Raw genomic sequence first — 25681 nt, 5'->3', positions numbered from 1 at the left:
GAGGCAGGTTTGCTGCTCAAAAAACACGTTGCAAGTTTTTTTTAAAAAGATAAATAATCCAGTAGAAACTAACACATCACTGAGACACAAACTCCATTACTTTTTTTAAAAAAAATCTGTCAGGTTTCTTTACAGATGTCTATGCAGATGAGACTGTTGGCAGGTGGGACATTGCTACATAAAGCAAGAGTAGATCACTGAATAATAAGTAGCAGTAATAACAATTAGGGCAGCAACTTCTACATGATTCTTCCCTTCACACATTTGTCTTGCCTGTTGATCTGGTCCCAAAAGGTTTTTGCATATCTCTGCATCACGATCTTGTAGCAGGTTTTTCATCAGTAACTATACTAAAGTATACCACTGGTGTAAATAAAGTCTTGCAGTCTGTTTCTAATCATTTAACAGTCAACACTGGTTGGAATCCTTTAGTAAATCTTTCATAAGTCTTCTTCATTTCTCATTCATTTAAACCTATCTTGACTGTCCTTTTTCTCTTTGAGGAATTCAGAGTGAAGATTAATCACCTCTCCAGACAAAGAAATGACATGATATCATAGTGCTTTATCTTATAAATTGTGTGAGAAGGATGAGAATAATGTTGGCATAGTATGGGAGTTTCATAGTATTGAAGGTGAAATCTGTTGGAAGCATTGTTGTATGCTGTCTGAAAAGGGAGCTTTCACATTTAAAATACACTTTGATTTAAAAAAAAATTAAAATAACTTTGTAGTAAATGTCAACTCTAGTTGTTCTTAGATTGGAGTAACATTGAGGAAAATGTATTAGCCCATATGGTATTTTTAGGGCATTTGTTTGTGGTGCATGAAGAATGGCGGGTATCTTTTTGGGCATCACTCCAGCATCCATGACAGTCAGTGTATAATACAGATTTTTATCTGCCAGAGTTTTCTTAAGCAGTGTAACCTGGGCTGGGGTGAGCTGGCAGGAAGAAAGGGCTAGAGTTTAGTTTCACACCCATACCCTCTCTGTATCACACTGGCACTGCATGATGGCACTCTGGAAGTGGAGGAAAGGATCTGTGACACTGTCTCTGTACCTAGGGACAGTACCTGTAACTGTAAGAAATTTCTGCTTTTTGAGGAATAGTTTTCTCACTCCCAAGTACATAAAACTCTTTATAATAAATTTCTTAGTGAAAAATTCTGTTAATGGTTTCCCTTATAGAATCACAGAATCATAGAATGGTTTGAGTTGGAAGGGACCCTAAAGATCATCTAGTTCCAACCCCCCTGCCATGGGCAGGGACACCTTCCACTAGACCAGGTTGATCAAAGCCCCGTCCAACCTGGCCTTGAACACTTCCAGGGAGGGGGCAGCCACAGCTTCTCTGGGCTACCTGTTCCAGTGCCTCACCACCCTCACAGTGAAGAATTTCTTCCTTACTTCTAATCTAAATCTACCCTCTTCCAATATAAAGCCATTACCCTTTGTCCTATCACTATATGCCCTTGTAAAAAGTCCCTCTCCCGCTTTCCTGGAACACCCCTTTCAGTACTTGGAAGGCCACCATAAGGTCTCCTTGGAGCCTTCTCTTCTCCAGGCTGAACAACCCCAACTCTCTCAGCCTGTCCTCAAAGGAGAGGTGCTCCAGCCCCCTGATCATCTTCGTTGCCTCCTCTGGACCTGCTTGAGCAGGTCCCCATCTTTCTTACTCTGGAGACCCCAGAGCTGGACGCAGTACTGCAGGTGGGGTCTCAGGAGGGCAGAGTAGAGGGAGAGAATCACCTCCCTTGACCTGCTGGCCACACTTCTCTTGATGCAGCCCAGGATAGGGTTGGCTTTCTGGGCTGCGAGCGCACATTGCTGGCTCATATTCAGTTTTCCATCCACTAATACCTGCAAGTCCTTCTCTGCAGGGCTGCTCTCAATCCACTCATCACCCAGCCTCTATTTGTGCTTGGGATTGCCCTGACTCATGTGCAGGGCCTTGCACTTGGCCTTGTTGAACTTCATGAGGTTCACACAGGCCCACCACTCAATGTAATGATTAACTCTTAGTGAACAGAGACTTGAGACAAAATCCAGTTTCAGCTACACACAGAGGTATTTTTTCTGTCTTTCAGCAGGTAGTTGCTGTTCATGCAAGTTTCCTCACACATCTGTGTAATAATAGCTTTCACTCCCATGGTACATCTAGGTACCACAACTGTCTGCCAGATGGAAATTCAAGTGCCAGTATGTGTATGGATTTGCGGTGCCGTTCACCACCTAAATAGCGCTACAAATTCTGCACACTTTGTGCATATAAGACTGTTGGTCTCTGCTGGTGCAACTATCAACAGTATTGCTGTTACAAAATGCTGAATCTTTTCTGATTTCCTGCTAGAGGTACTGTAAAGGGAGTAAGAAAAATACCCCAAAGGTCAATATGATAAAAGATGGAATCAAATTCATTATTAAGTGCATGTTTGTATATTTTTAATGATGCCCTGATCTTTCTAATGCTAAAAAGTGCTGTCTTGAGATTTTTTTGAGAAACGGGAAAAATATTTGTTAAAAACACTATAAAACCACTATTGGCCTAGTTCTCCTTTAGACCTCAGAAGATCAATGTGTTTATGAATCCAAATCATTGCAGACAAAATTTTGCACCTGCAGTTATGGTTGCCTGCAGTTCAGTTCAGTTTAAGTATCTACATCACTGATTGCATCTGTAAATTAAAAACATCTAAGTAACCTAAATTACAAGCACAAATAATTGCAGGTGCAGAACTCATGCAAACACAAAGTGATCTCTGAAAGTTGGTCTTCTAAATTTCATTGTAAGTTATTCACTGTATCATGAACCTAGAGCCCTCTTGGGAGAGTCACTAATCTATATAATGACACTGAAACCTCTTGAATCTCATATTTAGCTAGCAGATGGGAAAGAATACATGTAGTCATATAACTCCCTAGGGATTAGGCATGGGGATATTGAAGAGTATAACTTATTCCAATGAAGGCTAACATTAGCTTGCAATCAAAAATTTCCTTCCTGAGCCACATTTTTTCTGATGGAATTAAAACAACTTAATGTTATATTTTTATGAAGTCACAACCAATCTGAGTAGGACACACTCCCAGGGCAAGAACAGAAATTTTGCTCATCTCATGATTTTTCATATAATGAATCACAGCATCAGTTTAACACAGAGAAACTCTGTCAGTCTTTTCCAGAAAACACATCTAGTTATCCTCTCTATGATTTTTTTTTTTAGTGTCACAGATTTCTAAGCACATAGCTACAAAAATCTATTTTTTCTCTGATATCAGAACTAAAAATGAATCATTTTCTTGCATTCTTTAGCTTCAATAGACGTAGGTGTGGAGCTACTTTTAAAACAGTGACTGCTTCCTGTCATACCAGTTACAGCAGTACTGTTAGCAAAAGGGGAGAATAAAACCCTTAAATTCTCTTCTAGTGTTTGAACAACTAAAACTCCTACTGAACAAATGAAGCATTCTGCCAGTTCTGACAATCCAAAATGCAGTGAAGAATTTTTCTGTTTCAGAAGCTCTAGGCAAAGCTGTTTTGGCATGTCTGTAGCTTGTTCCTATTGCAAACAAAGGGGCAGCTAGAGGGAAAGTCTTTGGGGGAAGAAAATGCTGTCAGTTGTAAGAAATGAGACATGTAGACCCATTCTACAGCCCAGCTAGTGATTACATGCAGGCAATTTTGTAAGAGCCTAGACCAGCTGCCAGTGATAATAATGCTGCCATTTGCACTGATTTTAACAGGAATTACATCAAACAGACCAGCTTAAGCCTTCTCAGAAGCGTGGGCAAAACTTATATTTCGTTCTTTGGTGATGGGGGCCAGACTGCAAGTGTTAAGAAGGAACAGGCAAAGGTGTCAGGGAGCCCTGCCGACTGAGCGTTGCTGCTCCTGCTGCTGGGTTGGCAGTGGTGGGAGCCAGCAGTGTGTGCTCCTCCTGGCAGGGTCCTGCCTCTCTGCCCGCCAGCAGCCACCATCCTCCCAGGTAGCCTGATTCCTCCCTCAGCAGCGGCAGCGGCGGCTAGCCCAGCTTCACAGGCCCCTGGCACTTGCAGACTAAAGTGGTGGAGGTGTGAGCATAGCTACATTTTTAAAAATCCAGTCTACTTTAATACACATGAATCTATTACTCAAGCAGTACATAGTAACAATGTACCACAGCTAATTAATTTGTAATCATCTTTGAAAAAAAAAGCCAGAACAAGATGTTATTTTTTTGCACACACAGAACTGCTGAGGCTATGTTGTGCATTACAATGCAAGGCTCCAATTTCACCTTCCTAGAATTTTTTTTGGGTGCTTGAGTATAGCGAAACACAGAAAGCATGTGAGAAATATGTAGTATAAGAGCGATCTAGACCCTCATTTGAATAGAGAGAAATTCTCACAAAAGATTCCTTTTTTTTACTCTCACTTTTTGCTGCCATAGACACAGTAAAGGAAGGAGAAGGTTTCATCTTTCCCTTTCTTGAGGGATTTATATTTAGGTATGTCCTTTAACTCATATAAATTCAGAGTGCAGCCTAGAAAGCCAAAAATTAGCAAGGATTTTGACCAAGAGATTGAGAGGTGATTAAAACTCATGGAAGAAAGACTCGTTTCTCAGTAAGAATAACAAAGTCACATGGTTGATGGTTCATAATAACTTCATAATCTGACCCACATGCAGTAAATATGGTGATGACTGTCATTTTGAATAAGTGAGTTAGATTGATGCTGATTATTAATCCATTTCTTGGCCAGGCTGATTGTTTCTGAGCCAGCTCCTCCACTGTTTAGTATTTTTCTGAAGAATCTTAATACCTTTCACTGTCAGTCCCTTCCTTTTTAACCAGTCACTTTTCATACCCTGTGTTTCTTAACTTATTTGAGGGATTTCTTTAATGAATTGGTCTGCTTCTAGTATTCTTATAGCTGGACACTTGGTCTTCTTTTAGCATCAGTGGTACTACAGACACATGGTAACACATAATACTGTATTACATTTACTTGCTGAGAAAAAAAAAAAAAGTTTTTTCTTAATTCCCATCTGTTGCAATGAAAGCTAAATGAAAAAAAATAAATATACTATGCAAATAAGTACCTAGTATTTAGTGCTGGTGTCTAAAATGGCAGATATCTGTATAGTAGACACAGAATAGATAAAGAAATATATTTGCATAATAGAAATTCAGAAGCCAACTTGGCTAAGTGTGTCATTGATAGCTTTATATGAGGTTCCTGTGGGGACATGTGTTTAACATTTGCAGTAGGATAATACACATAACATACTTCACAAGAAATAAGCTTTTTGGAGAGCAATAGAGTGTCCAAGTCTGTTTTTCTGTGAATGTGTCCAACTTCTAATATCTTTTCAAGTATGCCCGGCTCTGTGCCTATTGCCCCTGAATAACATCCAGCCTTCCCTAGCTGGGCAAACGGTTGTAGGCGCTGTGATTGAGGGTGAACTACATGTGTGAACTCGCTAGTGGCTTACTGCTCTCAAAATAAATGGATAAATTGTAAGTCCCTTTTTCTCAGCGGTAGGTAGTAATTTGTGCCTGCCTTCACTAATCACTTGCTAGTTTTTCTGAAACTTCTGGGAATTTAAAATCTTTTAAATCTCCAGCTAGGTCAACATAAAGATTGCTTCACACTAATAGCTATATTAAAGTAATATTGCCCTGTTTTCAATTGGTTTACTTTCTGTTAGTAATAAATTCTCAACATGCTACATACCATGACCTAAAAAGATACCGTTTTCCTGGTATAAATGAAACTCTAAGCAAATTTTATTACATTTAGACATATTTTCTTCCTCTTTTTAAAGAACACCCACCCTTTTACCAAGCATGTCTTCAAAATTCCTTCCCTTTGTTGAAATAAAACATTTTGTAAAATCAGAAAGTTGCGCATTCGTTTAATGTAACGGACGTCATGAAACCCAGGTCTTTTATTTATACTTGGAATAGCGCAGAGGTAATGAAAGCAGAATTGGACCTAAGAGGTTTTTTGTTTCAATTATAAAACAATGTGGGTAAGAGAGTTGGATTTGACAGCAATAGAAGAAAGGGAATATTGTGTTCATGCCTTCAATCAGCTTTATTAGATCCTTAAAGGGAAAATTATGTGAAAGAGGAAGAAAACAACAAACTAAGCAAGATCCCAATTTCAGTATAATTTGGAGAAAATAACTGATTTAGGTTGGTCATCTTGCCAGGGTGAATGACTCAAGGCTTCCAAACAAGAAATGGAAACCAGAAGGATAGCGAAAGCCTGAAAGAACAAATTGAGAAGATATGATTGACTGTAATGTTTCAAAATAACTGCTGCAAAGATGAGCTTGGTCTGTTGCCCAGAACACAATTGAATGGTGATGTTCATTTAGACCCTTAATGCTGAAACAAAATAAGATGTAGCTGTGTTTCTGTTAGAGATTTACTTGTTCTTTCCAGTGTCTCTAGCTAGGGATATGATGTCACATCCTCTCTGTTCTATCACATGCTGCAGTGATTGCTGCTGCTGTTCCATAATTTTTCTGAACAGCAGTTTTTCTGAAGGAAGGCCTGAATCCAGGTGATAATATCTTTCAAATGTGAAATATCATCACCATTCATTAGTTGACTTTGAAAAGCCTACCGTGTGCAAGTAGGCTAACTCACTGTTACTGAGCAAGGAAAAGAGAAGTATAAGATCATTGTGTGTGTATGTACTTTCTGACTGACAAAGCCATTCGAGTTTCTGTTACTTAGCATGCTAGTTTTCTAAAATTAAGTAAATACCTCATTCTGCAAAGATTTCAAATAATTGTATCTGTAATGGGCAGAATTTATAAAGCATTAATTGGAAAAGTTGGGGGCAGCTTGTCCTCCAGCTCAGGCACAGAAGGAAGAGACTATGCTTTATGTAAAAAATTAGTCAGTTGACAATAGGCAGTGATGAGATGGGATTGTCTTCTACTTCCTCCTTTCCTTTATTCCTTTCATCTCACTGGCTGTGCTTACTAACCTTTTTTCTGTTTCTATTTCAAATGAGGCAGGAAAAAAAAACCCTAAACCACAGTTCATAATTAAATACGGAGCTAGTTCTTACCATGTTTACTGAATTACATATTGCATATATGGATGTATATCCTCAAAGTTTTCATGTGTTTTTAGATTTCTAAACTTAATGTGTTCCATAGGAATAGACCTTAACTCCTTCCTGTCTTTCATGATGAGATTTATCTCCACAGAGGAAAGGAGGAGTAAAGCAGTGAAACCCAGTTACAGATCCCTTAAAATTTTAGGGATTCACAGAGCCATGAATATAGATGCTGAGCTCTGTGGATTCTCCTGGTGCACAGTAGGTATTCCTCCAGCAGAAAATCTTCAGTGTTGACCTTACACCTGCAATAAGCAGATCAACTTGACATGACATGCACAGTGATACCTTTGCACAGGTATCTTTGCCACAGGATGGCCAACCTGGTAAAGAGGGCTTTAAACAGGAACCACAAGGGGAGGGAGAGAGGTACCGCAGCTCTGAGGGACTAATGGACAGGCTGACAAGCAAAGTGCCTGAAGTGACCTGAACAAGGAACACAAAATGAAAAAAAACAGGGCTTAAGTGGCATCACCTCAAGCATTTGCATGTAAGCAAGGAAGTCTCTCCAAGCACCTGCACACTAAGACATGCAGCATGGGAAGTCAACAGGAGGAATTAGAGATCTGTGTGCAATTGCAGGGCTGGGATCTTGCTGGGATTCCAGAGATGCGGTGGATGGCTCACGTGACTGGAGTGCTGCAGTGGAGGGATACAGACTCTTTAGGAAGGACAGGCCAGGAAGATGAGGAGGAAGAGTTGCCCTTTATGGGAGAAAGCAGCTGCTCTGCTTGAGGGTGAATGATGAGAGTTTATGGGTAAAGATTAAAGAGCAGACCAATACTGGTGACTTTGTAGTGGGTGTCTACTATGGGCTACCTGACCAGGAGGAACAAGTGGAGGAGGCCCTCTACAGACAGCTAGAAGCAGCCTTGCATTTGGAGACCCTGATCCTTATGGGGACTTCAACCACCTTGATACCTCCTGGAGGGTCAACATAGCAGGGCATAAGCAATGCAGGAGGTTACTGGAGAGCATTAATGATACTGCTTGACACAGTGAAAGAGGAGCTGATGAGGAGAGGTACTCTCTTGGACCTCATACTCACAAATAAAGAAGGCCTCATTGGGGATGTGAAGGTCAAAGGGAGCCTTGATTGTTGTGACCATAAGATGATGGAGCTCAGGATTCTGAGGAGAGGGAGCAGGACAAAAAGCAAGATCACAACCCTAGACTTCAGGAGAACAGACTGTGGCTTCTTCAGGGATCTGCTTGGAAAAGTCCCATGGTATGAGGCTCTGGAGGGAAGAGGAGTCCAGGAAACCTGCATAGTAGTCAAGGATCACCTCCACTCAAGAGAAGTCCATCCCAACACACAGGAGGTCAGGCAAAAATGCCAAGAGGCCTGTGTGGTTGAGCAAGGAGCTCCTGGAAATACTCAGACATGAAAAGAGAGTATACAGAAGGTGGAATCAGGGACAGGAATGTGGGAGGAGTATAGAGACAGTCTGAGCATGCAGAGACATGGTTAGGAAAGCCAAAGCCCACCTGGAGGTGAACTTGGTGAGGAATGTCAAGGGCAACAGTAAGGGCTTCTATAAGTAAGTATCTAAGTGGTGAAAGAAAGACTCGGGAAAATGTGAGACAGCTGCTGAATGGGGCAAAGACCCTGGTGACACAGTACGTGGAAAAATCTGAAATACTGAATGCCACCTTCACCTCAGTTTTTAGTAGCAAGACCAACCTTCAGAAATCCAAAGCTCTGGAGAGAGGGGGAAGGTCTGGCATAAGACTTACCCCTCGTGGAAGAGGATCAGGTTAGAGAATACTTAAGCACTCTTGACATACATAAGTCCATAAGCCCTGATGGGATACACCCACAAGTGCTGAGGGAGCTAGCTGATGTCGTTACAAGGTCACTCTCAATTATCTTTAAATGATCGTGGCAACTGGGAGAGGTTCCTGGGGACCAGAGGAAAGCAAATGTCACTCCTATCTTTAAAAAGGGCAAGGAGGAGGATCCAGAGAACTACAGTCTGGTCAACCTCACCTTGATCCCTGGGAAGCTGATGAAGCAACTAATTCTGGAAACCATTTCCAGGCACATGAAGGGCAAGGCAATGACTGGGAGCAGTCATCATGGATTCATAAAGGGGAAGTCATGCTTCACCAACGTGATAACCCTCTGTGATAAAATGACTGGCTTGGTATATGAGAGGACAGCAGTGGACATTGCCTACCTAGACTTCAGTAGGGCTTTCAACACTGTCTCCCATAAGATCCTCATAGAGAAGCTATTGAAGAATGGACTGGATGAACAGACAGTGAGGTGGATTGGAAACTGGCTGAATGGCCAGGCCCATGGAGCAGTGATTAGTGGTATGAAGTCCAGCTGGAGGTCAGTAACTAGAGATGTACCCCAGTGGTCAATACTGGATCCAACTCTGTTCAACATCTTCATTAATGATCCAAATGATGAAGCAAAGTGTACCCTCAGCAAATTTGTTGGTGATACAAAACTGGGAGGAGTGGCTGATAGACCAGAGTGTTGTACTGCCATTCGGATGGACTTTGTCACACTGGAGAAATGGTCTGACAGGAACCTCACGAAGTTCAACAAGGGGAAGTGTGAAGTCCTGCATCTGGGGAGGAACAACCCCACGCACCAGTATTATACTGGGGCCAACCATCTGGAAAGCAGATTTGCAAAAAAGGACCTTGGGATCCTTGTGGACACCAAGTTGAACATGAGCCAGCAATATGCCCTACAACCAAAAGGGCTACTGGTATCCTGGGCTGCATCAGGAGGAGTGTTGCCAGCAGGTTGAGGAAGGGAATCCTTCCCCTCTACTCAGCACTGGTGTGGCCACAACTAGAGTGTTGGGTCCAGTTCTGGGCTCCCCAGTACATGAGAGACATGGACATACTGCCAAGAGTCCAGCGAAGGGCCATGAAGATGATTAAGGGACTGGAGCATCTTTCGTATGAGGAAAGGCTGAGAGAGCTGAGACTGTTCTGCCTGGAGGAGACAAGGCTCGGGGGAATCTCATCAATGTGCGCAAAAGCCTAAAGGAAGGGTGCAAAGAGGATGGAGCCCAGCTCTTTTCAGTGGTGCCCAGTGACAGGACCAGAGGCAATGGGCACAAACTGAAACACAAGGGGGTCCATCTGAACATCAAGAAACACTTTTTTACTGTAAGGGTGACTGAGCGTTGGCACAGGTTGTCCAGAGAGCTTGTGGAGTCTCCCTCCTTGGAGATATTCAAAAGCTGTCTGGACGTGGTCCTGGGCAACTGGCTGTAGGTGGCCCTGCTTCAGCAGGTTTGGACCAGATGATCTCAAGGTCCCTTCCATCTTCAGCCCTTCAGATATTCAGAAGCAATGGATAACTGGTTTTCATATTTTCAGTTCCCATTTCTCTAGAATTTTCAAACAATCCACTGTCTGGTCTGCTGATCATCTGAATCACTGGTATTTCAACACCGAGCTGTGACAGAATGGTGGATTACTCTTTAGAAGTGATTACCTGCCTTGCAAGATTGCTGAGATGGCAGATCTGTTGCTCAAATTCCTGGTATATCCTTCCCCTCCACATTCTCTCCGAAAAGTTTTCCCTGAGATCCTCAGAGACCATGGGAATGTTACAAGGCTCATATATTCAATAACCACATACATTTGAGTATACAAGCAGGCAACCTGGAAAAGCAACCTGTACTGCCGTGTAAGTCTAGTTAACACTGCTGTGTGTTTTTAGAACTGAATTGTTGCTTTACACTGCATATTTCTCTGCTTATGCATCTTTTACTAATGAGAAAATCTGGACCAAGCTTGGGTCTCACTTTTTGGTAGTCAGAGCTACACTGGTGAGTAGAGCAGTGGAGCAATTTTCATTTCCCAATTCCAATCATGCCAGAGTACTAGAAATTCCAAACAGAATGCCTGTTTTAGATATGCCTACAGTGTTTTAGATTGAGCTGAAAGGAAGAAAGTGTTTATAGGGATCTGTGTTCCTGTAGCTGATCTTACTTGGATCTCAGTTTTAGTTTGAACTCACATTAAACTGTATGAATCACTTGCTTAAAGTTATTCAACATTTCAATAGCTTGCTGAATCAGCAAGAATATACTCTGAATAGGTATGAACAGTTAAACACTAAGACTGGATCCAGTGTATCTATATTGTTATATCCATATTTATAGATATCTACAGTTATATCCATATCTATGTGGATAGATACAGATATATGTATGTATGTGTGTATACATATTTATGTTTGGAAAGTGAGACTTCAGGGAAATTGAAACATCTGATGACTCAACTGAATTTCTGAAATCTACCCAAGGACCTTCAGTGTTTTGTCATGAAACCTTCATTGTATAAAATGCTCAAAGTTTCCTTTTATCATGGACTTCATAACTTGCTTACTTCAGAGGAAAGATAAGTGATATTACCACTCTGGAGCATCTTACAAAGCCTAAATTATTTTATTTATATTGGAGCAACTTAAGAAGAGAACTCCAGAGAAGCGTTAGAAGAAGGGTGGAAAAAATCAGACTAGATATTAGGAAGCATTTCTTTACAGAACGGGTTGTTAGGCGTTGGAATGGGCTGCCCAGGGAGGTGGTGGAGTCCCCATCCCTGGAGGTGTTTAAGAGTAGGGTCAACATAGCGCTGAGGGAAATCGTGTAGTTGGGAACTGTCAGTGTTAGGTTAATGGTTGGACTAGATGATCTTCAAGGTCCTTTCCAACCTAGATGATTCTGTGATTCTGTGAATGGTTTAGAATTTGTGGTATTTTACATTCACATGGGGAATGTGAATGTAATTGTTTTCCTTTGACGTTCATAGGATAACTACAGGAGAATCTGTTGATGTGATGACTCTTCCACACCCTGCAAAGATATTCCAAGTAATAGGCTGTTTTAGAAAGATGATCACCACCTTTCAACATTTTAAAAAGACACAAATGCTTTGCTTGAAGTTATTTCTTCTGTAGACAGAGTCCTCTTACAGTCCTGAAAGAAGTGTATAAACTCTGAAGATGGATAAGTTGTAAAATATATCCTTGTTGGCTGGCAAGGTAGCTTCATGCTGATTGCATTAGATGCCTTTCTGAACTCTCCCCGTGCACTATCTAGGTTAATGTGGAGACCTAGCAGACAAGAACTATGTCTACTTTTACTTCACCTGGGGATTTTGGGAACTACATGTCATTTAAAGCATTCCCAAGACCCAGTGTTATGCATCTACATTGGCCTTGTAAACTGAGCTCAGGCTGCCTGCAAATGCCATGCATGTTTGTAGCAGGCTATATATATATATATATATGAAATTTAGATGATGCAAAGCAAAACACTGCAACAAGTGGATCTTTGGCTTCAGGCCAGTTCCAGAAGTCAGCAGCTATTGTAAACTCGGGTGTTTATGGAGCCAGGCAAGAGAGGGGCAAGGACCTGAATGAGTATAGTGGCAAGATATTGCCCAAATGTTTGTTCCAAGATGAAATGCATACATTCTGTTATGGCTCTGTGAATAGCTAACTTGTGTTAAAACTAAGTTGTAAAAAAACCCTCTTCATCTATTTTGAGGCATATTTAAAACTAAACTTTAAAAGATGTCTTAACCTAGCATCTGAAGAAGATGCATGGTTTTTGTATGCAATTTGCTGAAGTCACAGTTTTTTCAAAATCTGTATTTTGTGACTTCAGTTTTTGATATTATCACTGCTATATCAAGAAAATTAAAACAAGGAAGTAATACTTCCTCTTCATTGTCAAAACACTTCCTCTTCCTTTAAATACAATTTCTTGTCTACTCAGAGAAAATGGATTGAATTATTACTTACTCATTGCTGATTTTTTGATATCATCTCACCAGCACATAATAGAATTGGTAGCACATTAGTTACTTAACAAGTAAGCAAAGAGTATCATTATTTGTCCTTATGCTTGTAAATGCTGAAAGGTTAGTTGCTTTACTCAAAAGTGAAAATAGAATTGGCAGTATGGTAGTGATATATTGTTTATCCATACAGAAATAATTTCTTTTTTTCTTCAATAGATTGTTTGGCTTCTACAAAGGAATATTTCCTCCCATCTTGGCTGAGACACCCAAAAGGGCAGTGAAGGTAAAAACCCCATACTTCCTTCTTTAAAAATATGAGTAAGGACAGTGACAGCTGTAAAACATTTTATTTCTCCCCTGCTGATTGACATTGGAATCTTAAACTTATTTGGCATATTAATCCTCTGATTTTTACTAGGAGGAAACTGTCCTGTTGATAGCACAATAAAAACTGCTTGATTAAGAAGTGTAGGATAAGGTTCTTAAATGCTAGGCTATTTTTGACTGTATATATAGTTACTGAAAAACAAATTACAATTAGTTTACATAATCAAAATTAATAAAATACTTTAAGTGATATTTTAGCCTCATAATTACCTCTGGATTAGACATTTTGTTTTACTGAAAATGCCTAGCAACTTGCAAAACAACTAAGAATAGCATAATAAGTAACAAAAGAAGCCATTAAAGAAGCCACTCCTAATAAGCACTTACTCAGTAACTTGAAGTAGTATATCTGTAGGTTTGAAGTGCTGCCCAGAGTTTTCTTGTACTCCAAAAGAGCGCTCTACTCCATACTCACATTTTTACAGATTGAACATAGTAATGGGTACAACTCTTCATCATGCAAAGAACATTTTACTCCACTCTCTTACAGTTGAAATAGATGCTAGCCTATCAAAGTGTTTTTGTCAAATCAACATGTCAAATGTTGATCAGATTTTCTTTTATTATCATTTATGTTAATTTGTAGAGCATTATTTTAGTAACATTCCTAAGCAAAATACATCAATACATCAATTTTTTGCAGTTAAGTCATGTAATCTTTTTAATTAAAACCTAGTAATTAAGCACCTCATCTTAAAGTTCTAAATCTGTCAAAGCATCCATAGTGTTAGGAGCAAATGTTTCTTCATCTTTTACTTTAGAACTTCGAAGTTTCCCATAGTTGCAACAAATGTGTCTAAAAGCAGTTATTATACAGAATGTCTTGATTTTCCTTTCTTTCTTTTTTTATTTCTTTCTAAAAAGGTTGCATATGATTCTGGTTCTTAGTCTGCAATTAATCATTCACATTCCAATTCCTTTACAGAGGAATAATATTTGTATAAAGTGACAGGATGTGACCTTGTAACAGAATCCTAAAGGAGTTCTGGTAATGTCATCTTGTTTGCATTGGCATTTTAGATGCAAACGACATATGTCACCTATCTCAAAATTATTTAATGCAACTAAGTTCTATTTCATAGCAAAATGTCAGTGAAGGATAGGCGGATGATATTCAGAAGATTCTTAACAACTCATTTTCTTTGGAGTGTGATATTTTCTCTCCATTTCATCTTTTTTGAAACAGGTCAAAGTCAACCTGATCATGCTTTTTAGATTCCAGCATATATTTAGTTAAAATACAAACCTAGGTTTGATTTTTCTCCTACCAACCTGAGTCATTCAAAAATCTTGAGTCACTTTCTTTTGCTCAATTTGATTAAATTGGCTTAAAACCCACAATATTCAATATAATTATAGGATCATAGGAAGGTTTAAGTTGGGAGGGATCTCTGGAGGTCATCTAGTGAGCCTCCTGCTCAAGGCAGGGCTGACTTCATGGTTAGATCAGGTCATTCAGATGCCTTGTCTGGTCAAGTTCTGAAAATCTTCAAGGATGGAGACTGCAGCCTCTCTGTGCTCCTGCTCCAGCGCTTAATTGCTTTCACTGTGAAGAATTTTGCCTTATATATCCAATCCAAATTCCCCTGTTGCAACTTTTGCTTATTGCTTCTGGTGCTTCTGCTGTGGACCTCTGAGGAAGTCAGACTTTGTCTTCTATATAACCTTTAGATGGTGGAAGACAGGAATTAGGTCCCCTTAGCCTTCTCATGTCCAGGCTAAACAGACTCCATTCTCACAGCCTCTTGTACATCATAAGCTCACAGCTCCTTAAATGTCTTACTGGTGCTCCCTTAGTAGGATGCTTTCTACCTAATTCTTGGGCATTTACGTGAGGGCTCAGCAGTGTTTCTGCAACCATTAGAATCAGGTTTAAATGCTAAACATGTTTTTTAATTAAATCATTTAATTCTTTAATTTGTTACAGTATTCCTTTAAATTTTTTGCTGTTCCTAGGACACCGGGAGACTTCAGCTATATTCTGCATTAGAAGAATTCAGTCACAGAATAGGGCAGGACAGTAATGTCCTTGTAAGAACCTGGATACTGAAGCAATTTAATGTGAGATACACAATTTCTGACATGCAAAGTGGAGTTTGCACCCATGCTTTGACCTGAAGAGAATCCATCTTGTCTCAAATTTCCACTAACCTTATATGGATATGACCCCAATGGAAAAGTCACTGCTTCATTTGGCTCACTCTCACCTTTTATTCTTCTAATAGTTTTCCTCATTTTAACAGGCACCAAGATGTCCCTTGTCCACTGCCAAACTGACTAGTGAGATTTAGAGGAAGACTATGTCCATGCCTATGGTTTTGAGACTTGAGAAAGCAGAAAAGGTAGAGAGGCAATTTCTAGGTTCCAGCAGCCTTGGTTTGTGTTTGTAATGAGCTTTTTTTAAAACTTCTAGTTATATTGTCTTTTAAATCTCATAAAAGTATATAGAGAATGGACAAGGGAGATTTTGTACTAAGAAGAAATTTTCTTGTGCTGCTGGTATATTGTCTTTATCTGGTGTTAATATTTGCAAATAAAAATAAAGCTACTAAAATGAAGTTATTTAGCCCCAGTTATTCAGCTAAGTGTTGAAGGTACAGCTCCCCTTTTAGTCAACTGCATTCTCACGTCTGTCTTGCTATTTCTTTTTTTCTCTCTCTTTATTTCCCTTCTAAAAAGAAACCTGGTATTTCTGGAACACGAAAAGTCAAAGTTTATAACTTTATGTTAGATTGAACTTGGAGGAAAGAAGTGATGATGCCAATACAATGGTTAACAGATGAACTTTTGGGGCAAATTTATATTGTTCATGTGTTCCCAGACATCTTGTTTCAAGCATATATTTTTACCTTAGAGTTATTGAGACATCTGGTAAGTACTTTGGCTATTTTCTGTGTAAGTTGAATTAAAGTGTATCTTTGCCAGATGGACAATATTGGTTATTATATACACAAAAGCATGTTTTAAATACATTTATTCAGAGATTTTTTTTTTGCACAAAGCTATTAGCTTAGTACAACTGTAGAGAAAAAGACAAATTACCAAAAAAACCATTTTGGGTGGATGTACATGATATAAATCCTTATGATATAGCTCAATATTTTTTGCCGAAATTGTATGTATACTACCCATTCTTGTACACCCAACAACGTTTATATTAAGTTTTATTACTATTGATTTGTTTTGTTTGAGAAATTATATAAAACATAGTTACTATTAAGTAGATATTTTATTTACGACTCTAGGAAGCTTTTGATTTTTAAGGTAACATCTTTAAGACCGAAAAATTACTAGGTAATGTATTTCTGACTTTATTACAACCGTTTTACAGATCTGTAACACTATGGAAAACATTAAGGAATACCAGAAATTCCATTAAAGGTTAGGAGGGTAACAATGAGTAGAAAGATGCTGGAGAGAGAATAAAGCAAACTTTATCATAGTAAGAAATTAACTGCATTCAGTGAAGTAACTCACCCACCCACAATTGACACTTTCTCAGAGACCTATAAAATGTCTCCAGTTATCCAAAAAGATAGACCTACAGTCTAAGTAACACTTCTATCTTTTCTGATGATTGGCAAGACCAGTACAATTTTAAACATATTTGCAGGATGTTTGCAAGATTAGTATTCAATCTGTACACTATTTGGAGGGCAGTTAAAATCTGGGGCGCAATTCTAAGACCTTTTCTGCAAAATTAGATAATAATTCCTACTGAGGATTAAAAAAAAGTATTTATCCACTGGCCAGAGTATCAGTCCTTCAGTTTTAAGAATTTAACATCCTAATTTTGCATTATGTATACATATTCCCTCCTGCTTTAAATGTGGTGGCATTATTAACACATTAACACCCAGTCCTCTGATGATTTTGCTGGGATTCTAGTGACTTTTCATTTGAAGCAGGTCTTGACTGAAAAATGTTATTGACTTTGCCATAGAACAGAGTTCTAAACAAGTTAAAATGACAATGTGGTGCTTATTACTCGTGTTCCTGTACACGTGGTTTATGGAAGAACTGTTTTGTTCTGATAGGTCTGTGGTAACTGAGCCCTGAGGGACTGAGCTTGTCTTCTTTGGCTGACACCCAGCACAGATCACCCAGTCTTTCTGTTTTGTCTGAAAAACTTACTCCCTTACGTTTGTTACAATTCCCACATCTCTGTTGACCTCACTTCCCATTGCCTTCCTCTCGTGGTGAAACAGTTTGATGGTCGCATGCATGGGCAGGTACTAAGTGGAGGGATCACAGCTTCATGTGTGGGAGTGAAATGCACAGACTTTCAGAGGATCCCACCTTCATTTCAGTCAGCTTGCTCTAAACTAATCAAGCGTTACCAGTCAACTTTAGAAAGTAGCCAGGAAAGTCAGAGGTTTTAGTTATTTACTTTTGCTATACAGGGATGTGACAGCTCTTGCTCTAGTAGATACTCACCTGCACTGATGCAGTCTTGGTGAAGCTGTGACAGGGTTTTGTTGTTCAGTCCCATAATACTGGACGTGCTGTGTAAAAGCCACTTTCCTTTTGCATGCAAAGTTGTGAATACTTCTTGGACAGATTACAGGGCTCACAAATAGTGAGCTGTAGTTGCAGGCCTTGCATTGTTCCATGTGTGAAAATTATGTGGAATAACACTCCAATATCTTTGGTTTTACCTGGAAGTCAGATACCTACTCTTTATAACCAGAAAGATTTTCTGCTGTCCTTATTCCTCATGCTAGATCATTTTCACTGCCTTCAGAACTGTCGTATATGGCATCAACCTGAAGTGCTTTTTCAGTGGCTTCGGCAACATATTCACAGAATATGAATGCAAAACAATATGGGACTTGGGGAGATTTACTGTACATGGAAGCACTGGACTAGAAAGGATCTCTTAGGTCGGCAAGTCTAGTCCCCTGCTGTTCTATAATCTCCTTCATAAATTTATCAAACTGTCCCTTACAAGCGATTAATATTTTTCCCCTGCTATTCTTATTGGAAGACTATTTCAGGACCCCACTCCTCTGGTTGTAAGAAATCTTCATCAGATCTCAAGCCACATTCTATTTATGACTTGTTTTTACTTTTATACCCAATTACTTCATGTTACATATCTTTCCTTTCTTTTTCATTCTCTTGCAGCCTCTCCTCTGCTAGACTAAACGAGGCAAGCATTTATTCTTCTTCAGTCTTCATTCTAAAAATAATCTTTAAGTTCTTTTTATGGTCCTGCTAGCTCTGTTTTGAATATGCTGTAGTCTGAGTTCATCTTTTTTAAACAGAGGTGACCAGGATTGTGTGCTGTATTCCAGAGGGCATCTTACCAATAATTTGTAAAATGTCACAGTTATACCTCGATTGATTCATATTAGACTTTGTGTCCACAGACGAGGAAATAGACAGTGAAAGTCTGTCTGTCTATGTCAATGGGAAACTTCTTTACTGACTTCAGTGCAATCAAGGTTATGCTCAACATTCCTCTTGTAAGAACAAATCCATTAATTTATTCTGCTTTGATTTTTGGAAGAGTTCACAAAAGGTATTCTGAAAATTAATGGATTTGGGTGGCAAGAAATGTTATATTGAAAGTGAACCATTTACAAATGGTTGCCTGTCTCGGTGTTTGTGCAGGTGAAACTGAGCTTCTTTCTTTCTTTCTTGAAGTTCAAAAACCCAAGAGTACATCTTTCAAAATTCATCCTCTAAGGACTTGCAGATGCTCAGAACTTCTGAACACCACTGACTGAAAGCAGACAATTGGATGAAAGGTTTATTTGTAAAGAGCAAAAACTAAAAGAAATGTGTCTGTGGACAGTAAAAGATTACAAAAGTCTACAGACTTTCCATCTTCAAAATCTGCAGTTACATCTCTCTGATGAGAAGTAGACTAGTATCTGAGAAACATGAAAGTGATTGCAGGATATTATATTAAAGATGCGAGGGTGATTTTGGGACAAATTATAGTATCTGCTACTACATTTATACCAGTATATGAAAGTTCAGTGCTAGAGGAAAAGTTTATAAATTAAAAACACCAACTATGTGTTGTTAGTGAACTCTTACATAAAACATTAATTGCACTTATGCTGGTATTATGCATAATACTCTAATAAAATCAGTTCTGAAGCCTAAATGTCTAGTATTGTACATCTAACACTGCTACAGAGAGTGTGAAACAAAAGTGGCTTATGTTTATTTTGCAGAACTGCACACAGCTACTCAGGATATGAGGTAGTGAAGCTCCATTGTAGTTTGGTTTTACTAATTTGCATAAGTAACTCATAAATTTTTTCTACGCAATTTCAGTGTAACTTTTATTTACAGTTTTTCACCTTTGAACAATATAAGAAGCTACTAGGATATGCATCATTACCACCAGGACTGGTATGTATGGATACAGAACTTCATGTTCTAATTTAATATGTATATACTGAATAGTCCCATCTATTTCTTCCCATAAAAGCAGCCCAAAATTAAACAGGCTGGTTCAACCAACAGTTTTTCTGAACAGAATTGTCCCTTGAAAACACTGATAACAGAATTTATCCAAACAATAGTCACATTAATTTTTAAATCAGATGTCTTCAGAATAATTCCATACAATGTCATAACATTGGTTATCATGGATAGTGACAGTGACCATGGAAGAGTCTATATGCAGCTTGTCATTCTTTGTTCTTGCAAAATAATGAAAAACAGTAGAATATTATCATTATTTATTTATTCATGTGATAGTGACGAGTTTGATACCTCAACCTCAAAGTGCTATTCTTCAAGGCACAGTGCAACTATAACAAAAATACAGACCTCAGTCTTATTCTAAAGACTTTATAATAGAAACATAAACTATTGATAAGAAATTGCTACCTCCATTGAAGTCAATGGCAAAACTCTCTTATACATCAGTGGAGTTAGGATTTAATCTCAAGAACAAAACTATTTTATAAACAAAATACAGGACATGCATATACTGCTTTCTGTGGTGTAAGAATGTAACTAATAGTAAATATCTGTTTTTCACAATAATGGGATCACAACTGAAGGAAACGATTTTTTTATAGTTAAGCAATAAAGGTTTTGGTCTCTTTCAGGTCTCTTTCAAACAGTATTGATTCCATTTACATCTGCCTTCCATTGTAGTGCGTGAATGGTCATGGAATCATATTACCTAGTTTAAAGCAAGTTTCCTCTTCCTCTTAATTATTCCACTGACCCTATAGTTGTTTACAGTATCTCCAATTTTATCTTATATCTTTCAGCAGACTCTTCTCATCCTTAGATGTAAATAGAGAGGCTGATATTTGTTCTCTAGCAAGTGGAAAGAACAGAGTTTAAGGTTCCATGGTACACCAGCACTTTTTTTGGAGGAAAATATGCTGGAAACTTATAAACATGCAATAGCTGACCAAAAGCTACTCTGATTCATATAGCAGATGCAGCAACCATCAGACACCCCTGACTTTTTTGGTGCAGTACTGTTAACATAGAGGCATTTTTGGCCCTAAGATAGCTGTGGTAGCAAGGGAAAAAGAAGACTGAGAGCAATTCTGCTCTGAGCTAGGCAGAGTGCTTCTAGGTGCCTCAACAGACCTCATATCAAGACAACATTTATTGTTAAAAGAGAGAGGCATACATTTGCACCATCTTTCTGCTGGCTTCAGTCTCATGGTTGATGATGAAGGGGATAGGTTATGTTCCCACCTCATATTGGAAAAATAGATCTGTGGGTAACACAATCCTTTCCAAAGGCAGTAAGGTTGGAGCTTGCCACTACCCTTCTAATTTACCATTCTTCTTTCTTGAGCTCTCAAGAGTCCCTGCTCAAATCCCTCTGTATTGAATAAGTTTTTTCTCACTATTGTTTTTTACTTACCACTAGTTTCCTTGGATTTCAGCAAATGTTCTCAGTGTATTGTATTTTGGTCCAGGGACTCTTTTCAGCCCCTAGAAAGTTTGGAGATGTTAATTGGAGGCAATAAGTGTGTAAATTGATCACTAAAATTAACCCCTCTGAATTTTATCAATTCACCTAAATATTTGAATATTATTTTTCTGTTACAAAGAAATTAAGAACTTTTAAAACGCTGTGTCATGATGGAAAGCAAAGCAGTGAATATCTCCATATCTATGGCTGTAATGTACCATCAACTTCTAAGTAAATGGAGTTAGTTCATCCTTGCAGTGAATGCTGACATTTCCATGTGTGTCAGTCATTCCCATATAAACCTTTCCAGGATTGATATTTTCTTAGGAGAACCTTTCTTTTACTTGTGGAATTAGCTGAAGTACTGCACTAATTTAATTTCTTACATTTATTTTTAAGTTAATATGTTAGTGTTATATGCTTAGTTAGTGCTCAGTGAAGAGTTTTTATTTTTTCCAGTGCTGCATAACTGCATTTATATTTGTGTTTTTATTCAGACTCCACCCAAAGATAACATGAGGGCATTGTTTTTCCATGTTTTTATATAAATTATTACCACAATTTTTCTTCCAGCTGAAAAGAGAATTCATTGACAGTGCTATGAAATTTTATTTTGTATTTTTTCAAATGAAGTTCATGGCTATTGTCATTGTCTTCATGAACTGTCAGCATCTAAACAAGGGCTAAAGTTGTTTAGTAATAGAATACTGCATTACGGTAATCTCACAGTTTGCATTGTGTCATTCAGTTTCATAATCTGATGTATGGGAAATTTTACTCCTTCATTTTTAACTATAATTTTAACTTTTCTAGGCATTTGCAGTTGCTGGCTTGGGATCTGGGTTGACAGAGGCAGTTGTGGTTAACCCTTTTGAAGTAGTAAAAGTTACCTTACAGGCAAATCGGAATGCCTTCACAGAGGTATGAGAATTGCTCCATTCTTCTTTTTCTGCTTCATTAGGCACAATGCACTTCAAAGTTTATATTTAGAGTAGAATGTCTATAATACATTGGGTTGATGCGAATTATTTTCCCACAAGCTTAACAGAAATGGAAAAAGAGAGAAGAGACTCAATAGACGATGCCTTCAGGTATCCAGAGATGCATACAGTATTGTCAGTAGTGTCAGTATCTCCACTGTAAATATTCTGTGCCTGAAGGGCACCTTCTTCCCTCCAGAGTAGCCAGCAGCCCAGCACTGTGAGAAATTGTAATCCAGAAGTACGAACATGAGCCCCTTATACACAGTGCATTTACCCCAGCAGGCTCCAGACTTCAAGTGAGCACCAAACGTTGGCATAAAACACCCCGGCCCCATGCCCTAGCCAGAGTCCAACTGGGGTATTTTATGTTAAAAATGTAGCTGGTAGATTTCAGAGTCTTAGATGAAATTATTTATAAGTCTTCACATTTATAAGCACAAACCAGGAAATAGTTATATCATAAAGCACACCAATAATTTAAATTCCTGTTTCACTTCAGAGTTTTATTATTCAAATATTGTTTCATTCAAATAAGTCAGTTTGCAAAACTGACTTTGTCCACGGTTCTGGGTACTTCTGAAAGGGGAAGAAGATTAAACTGGAAAACAGTGATTCATCAAAATCAAGTGTTCCCAGGAATGCACCAGCTTCAATTAATTTTAATGTAGAAAATGATCCAGGCTGAAGTGAAGGAAGGCAGTAACACAGTTCTTTCTTTTCTCAGTGAATAAGACTAACAATTGTCAAATCAGCTTTTTCAAAATCTTTTGAGAAATCAGCTGTACCATGGTAGAAGTGCCAAATCACATAAGCATGGCATGAAGAGGTTGGCTGAAACCCTGGTGAGGCACTATTTTTGCATATTCTACTACTAAGTTTTGACTGAGTTAACACTTGCATGCCTTGTAACACTCATCTGCACAAATTGAATGCTTTTGGGGAATGCACAGTATAGACATTTATCACCTGGCCATTTACATAAGCTATTTGGGCCAAACTCCTCAGGTACTCTCTGGCAAAATATTGCCACTGATTTTCAAATCTCATAGACTAGCTAGTACCTAGTCCGTAACTCATCCAGAGAAATGTTCTCTTCCAGAATGAATTTTAAAACATTTGGTGAATTTCTGTTCAATCCTCAATGCATGCAAAAGAGATGTTTGGTTGCTCCAAGTCTCTAGCCTAGATATTTTTTAACCATGGCCGAAGAGCCACTGAAACAGAGAGCTAATAAAGTACAGGAGTAAAAAGGTTTGAATCCTGGAAGGAGAGAGACTGAAAGTGGGAGAAAGTTGTGTGTGAAAGGCTCTCTCTCTCAGGAAGGTGATATGAAAAAATTATGGACTACTACCGCTCCAGCAGTAGTAAACTAAGCAGATATTATGGATCTTTCTGCCTGGCAGTTGTGAAGATACAATTAACCTATAATAAAACCTCTGGTTTTGAGTGTAAATACACCACTATTATATTTTGAACAAATTAGTTCCTGTAAGTTGCAAGAGATCAATACATCCTTTGGCTTCATGCATGTTAATTTTTTTTCTCTATTGAAAACTTTATAATAAAGTCTGGGGTGTTTTAATCTGTAAATTTTATGCAATTGCTTACTTTAGTTACAGCATCCCTTCCTTGGTGACCTTCAGAACACTCCAGTAATCACAGTGTATCTGTTCAAAAGCATTCTGAGTTGGTTTGTTTCAGGTGAATATTCTTTGAATTTAATTTAAATGCAAATTTTCACAAAATCCAAATAATACTATATTATACAAATAAAATTGTAAAAGAATGCTATTGCAATTCCACTAGAAACCTAGTTTACACCTAAAATATAAATAAATTTGCCCTAATGAAAAAATCCAAGACACTGAAGTTCTTAAATCACAAAGATAGTTAAATCACACACACATTAATTTTTAATATATTTTTTTAAAAAAGTGTTAGAATTTCACATTTTGCTGTAAATCAGGAAAACTCTAGTGTCTTCTTTACCATGATCTCAAGTTCTCATTAAGCATATGTTAAAGAACATTCCACAGTAAAGCGTGTAAACTCAAGCCTATTGGAAGGAGCATGTGCATGTTATATTATACAACATAGGGCAGTGGTACACTCATTTCATTACCATGCACTGTTTTTCTAAAAGGTTTAAGTAAAGTATGTACCTATCCTATTGTGAAGCTTTCATACTATATGATGAAACCTAATGCAGTTCACATATTTCTTTGACTATTGTATTGAAATAATAAATATATCTTGTTTAAAAGGAACAAGGAAGAGCATGAACACACACCCACACCCAGACTCCTGCACACCCCCAAAGCAAATATTCATACACTGTGGTGACAGCTGAATTATTCTGTGGTACCAGATCATCTTTCGAGGGTTGATAGGTTTAAAGAGGAAGGCCACTATAAATCGCATATCAGCACTTTTGTAATGTGAATTGCTACAGGTGAAAATAATGGTGACTTTTTGTTCAGGTAAACTGCTAGAACAACACATTGTTTAATTTTCTTTTTTTTTTTTTCTTCTCCCTGTAGCCATGTAAAACTCACTGGCTATAGAAACTGGTGTGGTAATAAAAATCTTCTCACCTGACTTAAGAGTTCTGATTAATACAAGTTTCTGCTTTATGATGAGAAGAATCTGACTCCAGATTCCATTGACTAGGTCTCTATTAAGCGTAAGTCAACAGTTGTGTGAAGTGAATTAACTCCAGATGTTTATACAATAAATTCTTCCATCTGAATTAGTCATCCTAAGGTCCTTCCATCATCAGTGATGAAACACAGACCTTCTATGGCTTGATCAGCTGACATTTTAGATGCCTACACTGGATGAAGTGCTGTCTAAGAGAACCCTCTTTATTTTTAATGGACTGAAAAAGGGAGTCTGTTTTAGTAGCTTAGATGTAGATGTGACACTGCAGGTATCTACATTTGGACTGATGAATCCTATCTCAGGTGTTCAGCAAGTGACAGGCTTCCCCTTTGAGTCATTAGTAAATCCATATTCAGGAGGAGACCAAGGGATACCTTACTATTGAAAGTTGCTTTATTCAGCTTAAATCACTTTATTCAGGATCACTGGTTATTTTTCAAAGATCTAATCCTCATTTTTTGTGCATGAGGAAGGATGTTATTGCTAGTATCTGGACCATATTCCATGTTGGGTATCTGCATTTTAGAATAGATTCTGATTTGAATCCCTGGGGGTAGTTAGAAAAGTAAACTATAGTAAAATGTATGCGGAACAGTAACAGGATAATATTAGTAGTAAATATGAAAAAACAGAATGAAACTTAGTATTAAAGACTAAACTTGTCAGTCACCTAAATAAGCAGTCATAAGCTGTGTCAGATGTAATAGGCATCATTTGGCTGATGCTGTTGATCTACCACAGTTATATTTTGAAATGGAAAGCTATTAAACAAATAAGTGGATTGAAATTAGCAGTGTTCACAGCGTTGTAGTCAAAATTATTCTATATTTTCAT

The 25681-nt window shown here is 38.2% G+C and overlaps 1 protein-coding gene across 3 annotated transcripts in view; it reads left to right on the top strand.

The window, feature by feature from the left end:
- The window catches only part of SLC25A21 (solute carrier family 25 member 21), a 257545-nt gene that overhangs the window by 216459 nt on the left and 15405 nt on the right, over positions 1-25681 (top strand). For 2 of the 3 annotated variants that reach the window (XM_074868329.1, XM_074868330.1), the window contains exons 5-9: positions 13124-13190; positions 15251-15355; positions 19604-19663; positions 22017-22124; positions 22939-23028. In XM_074868329.1, coding sequence (XP_074724430.1) covers positions 13124-13190; positions 15251-15355; positions 19604-19663; positions 22017-22124; positions 22939-23028 — 430 coding nt within the window. The remainder of the gene's footprint in view (positions 1-13123; positions 13191-15250; positions 15356-19603; positions 19664-22016; positions 22125-22938; positions 23029-25681) is intronic. The other variant, XM_074868331.1, reaches the window with a different exon arrangement.

Source organism: Strix uralensis, chromosome 4 (assembly GCF_047716275.1).
Source record: "Strix uralensis isolate ZFMK-TIS-50842 chromosome 4, bStrUra1, whole genome shotgun sequence".
In the NCBI taxonomy this organism is placed as follows: Eukaryota; Metazoa; Chordata; class Aves; order Strigiformes; family Strigidae; genus Strix; species Strix uralensis.
This window is presented reverse-complemented; position numbering and strand designations above follow the sequence as displayed.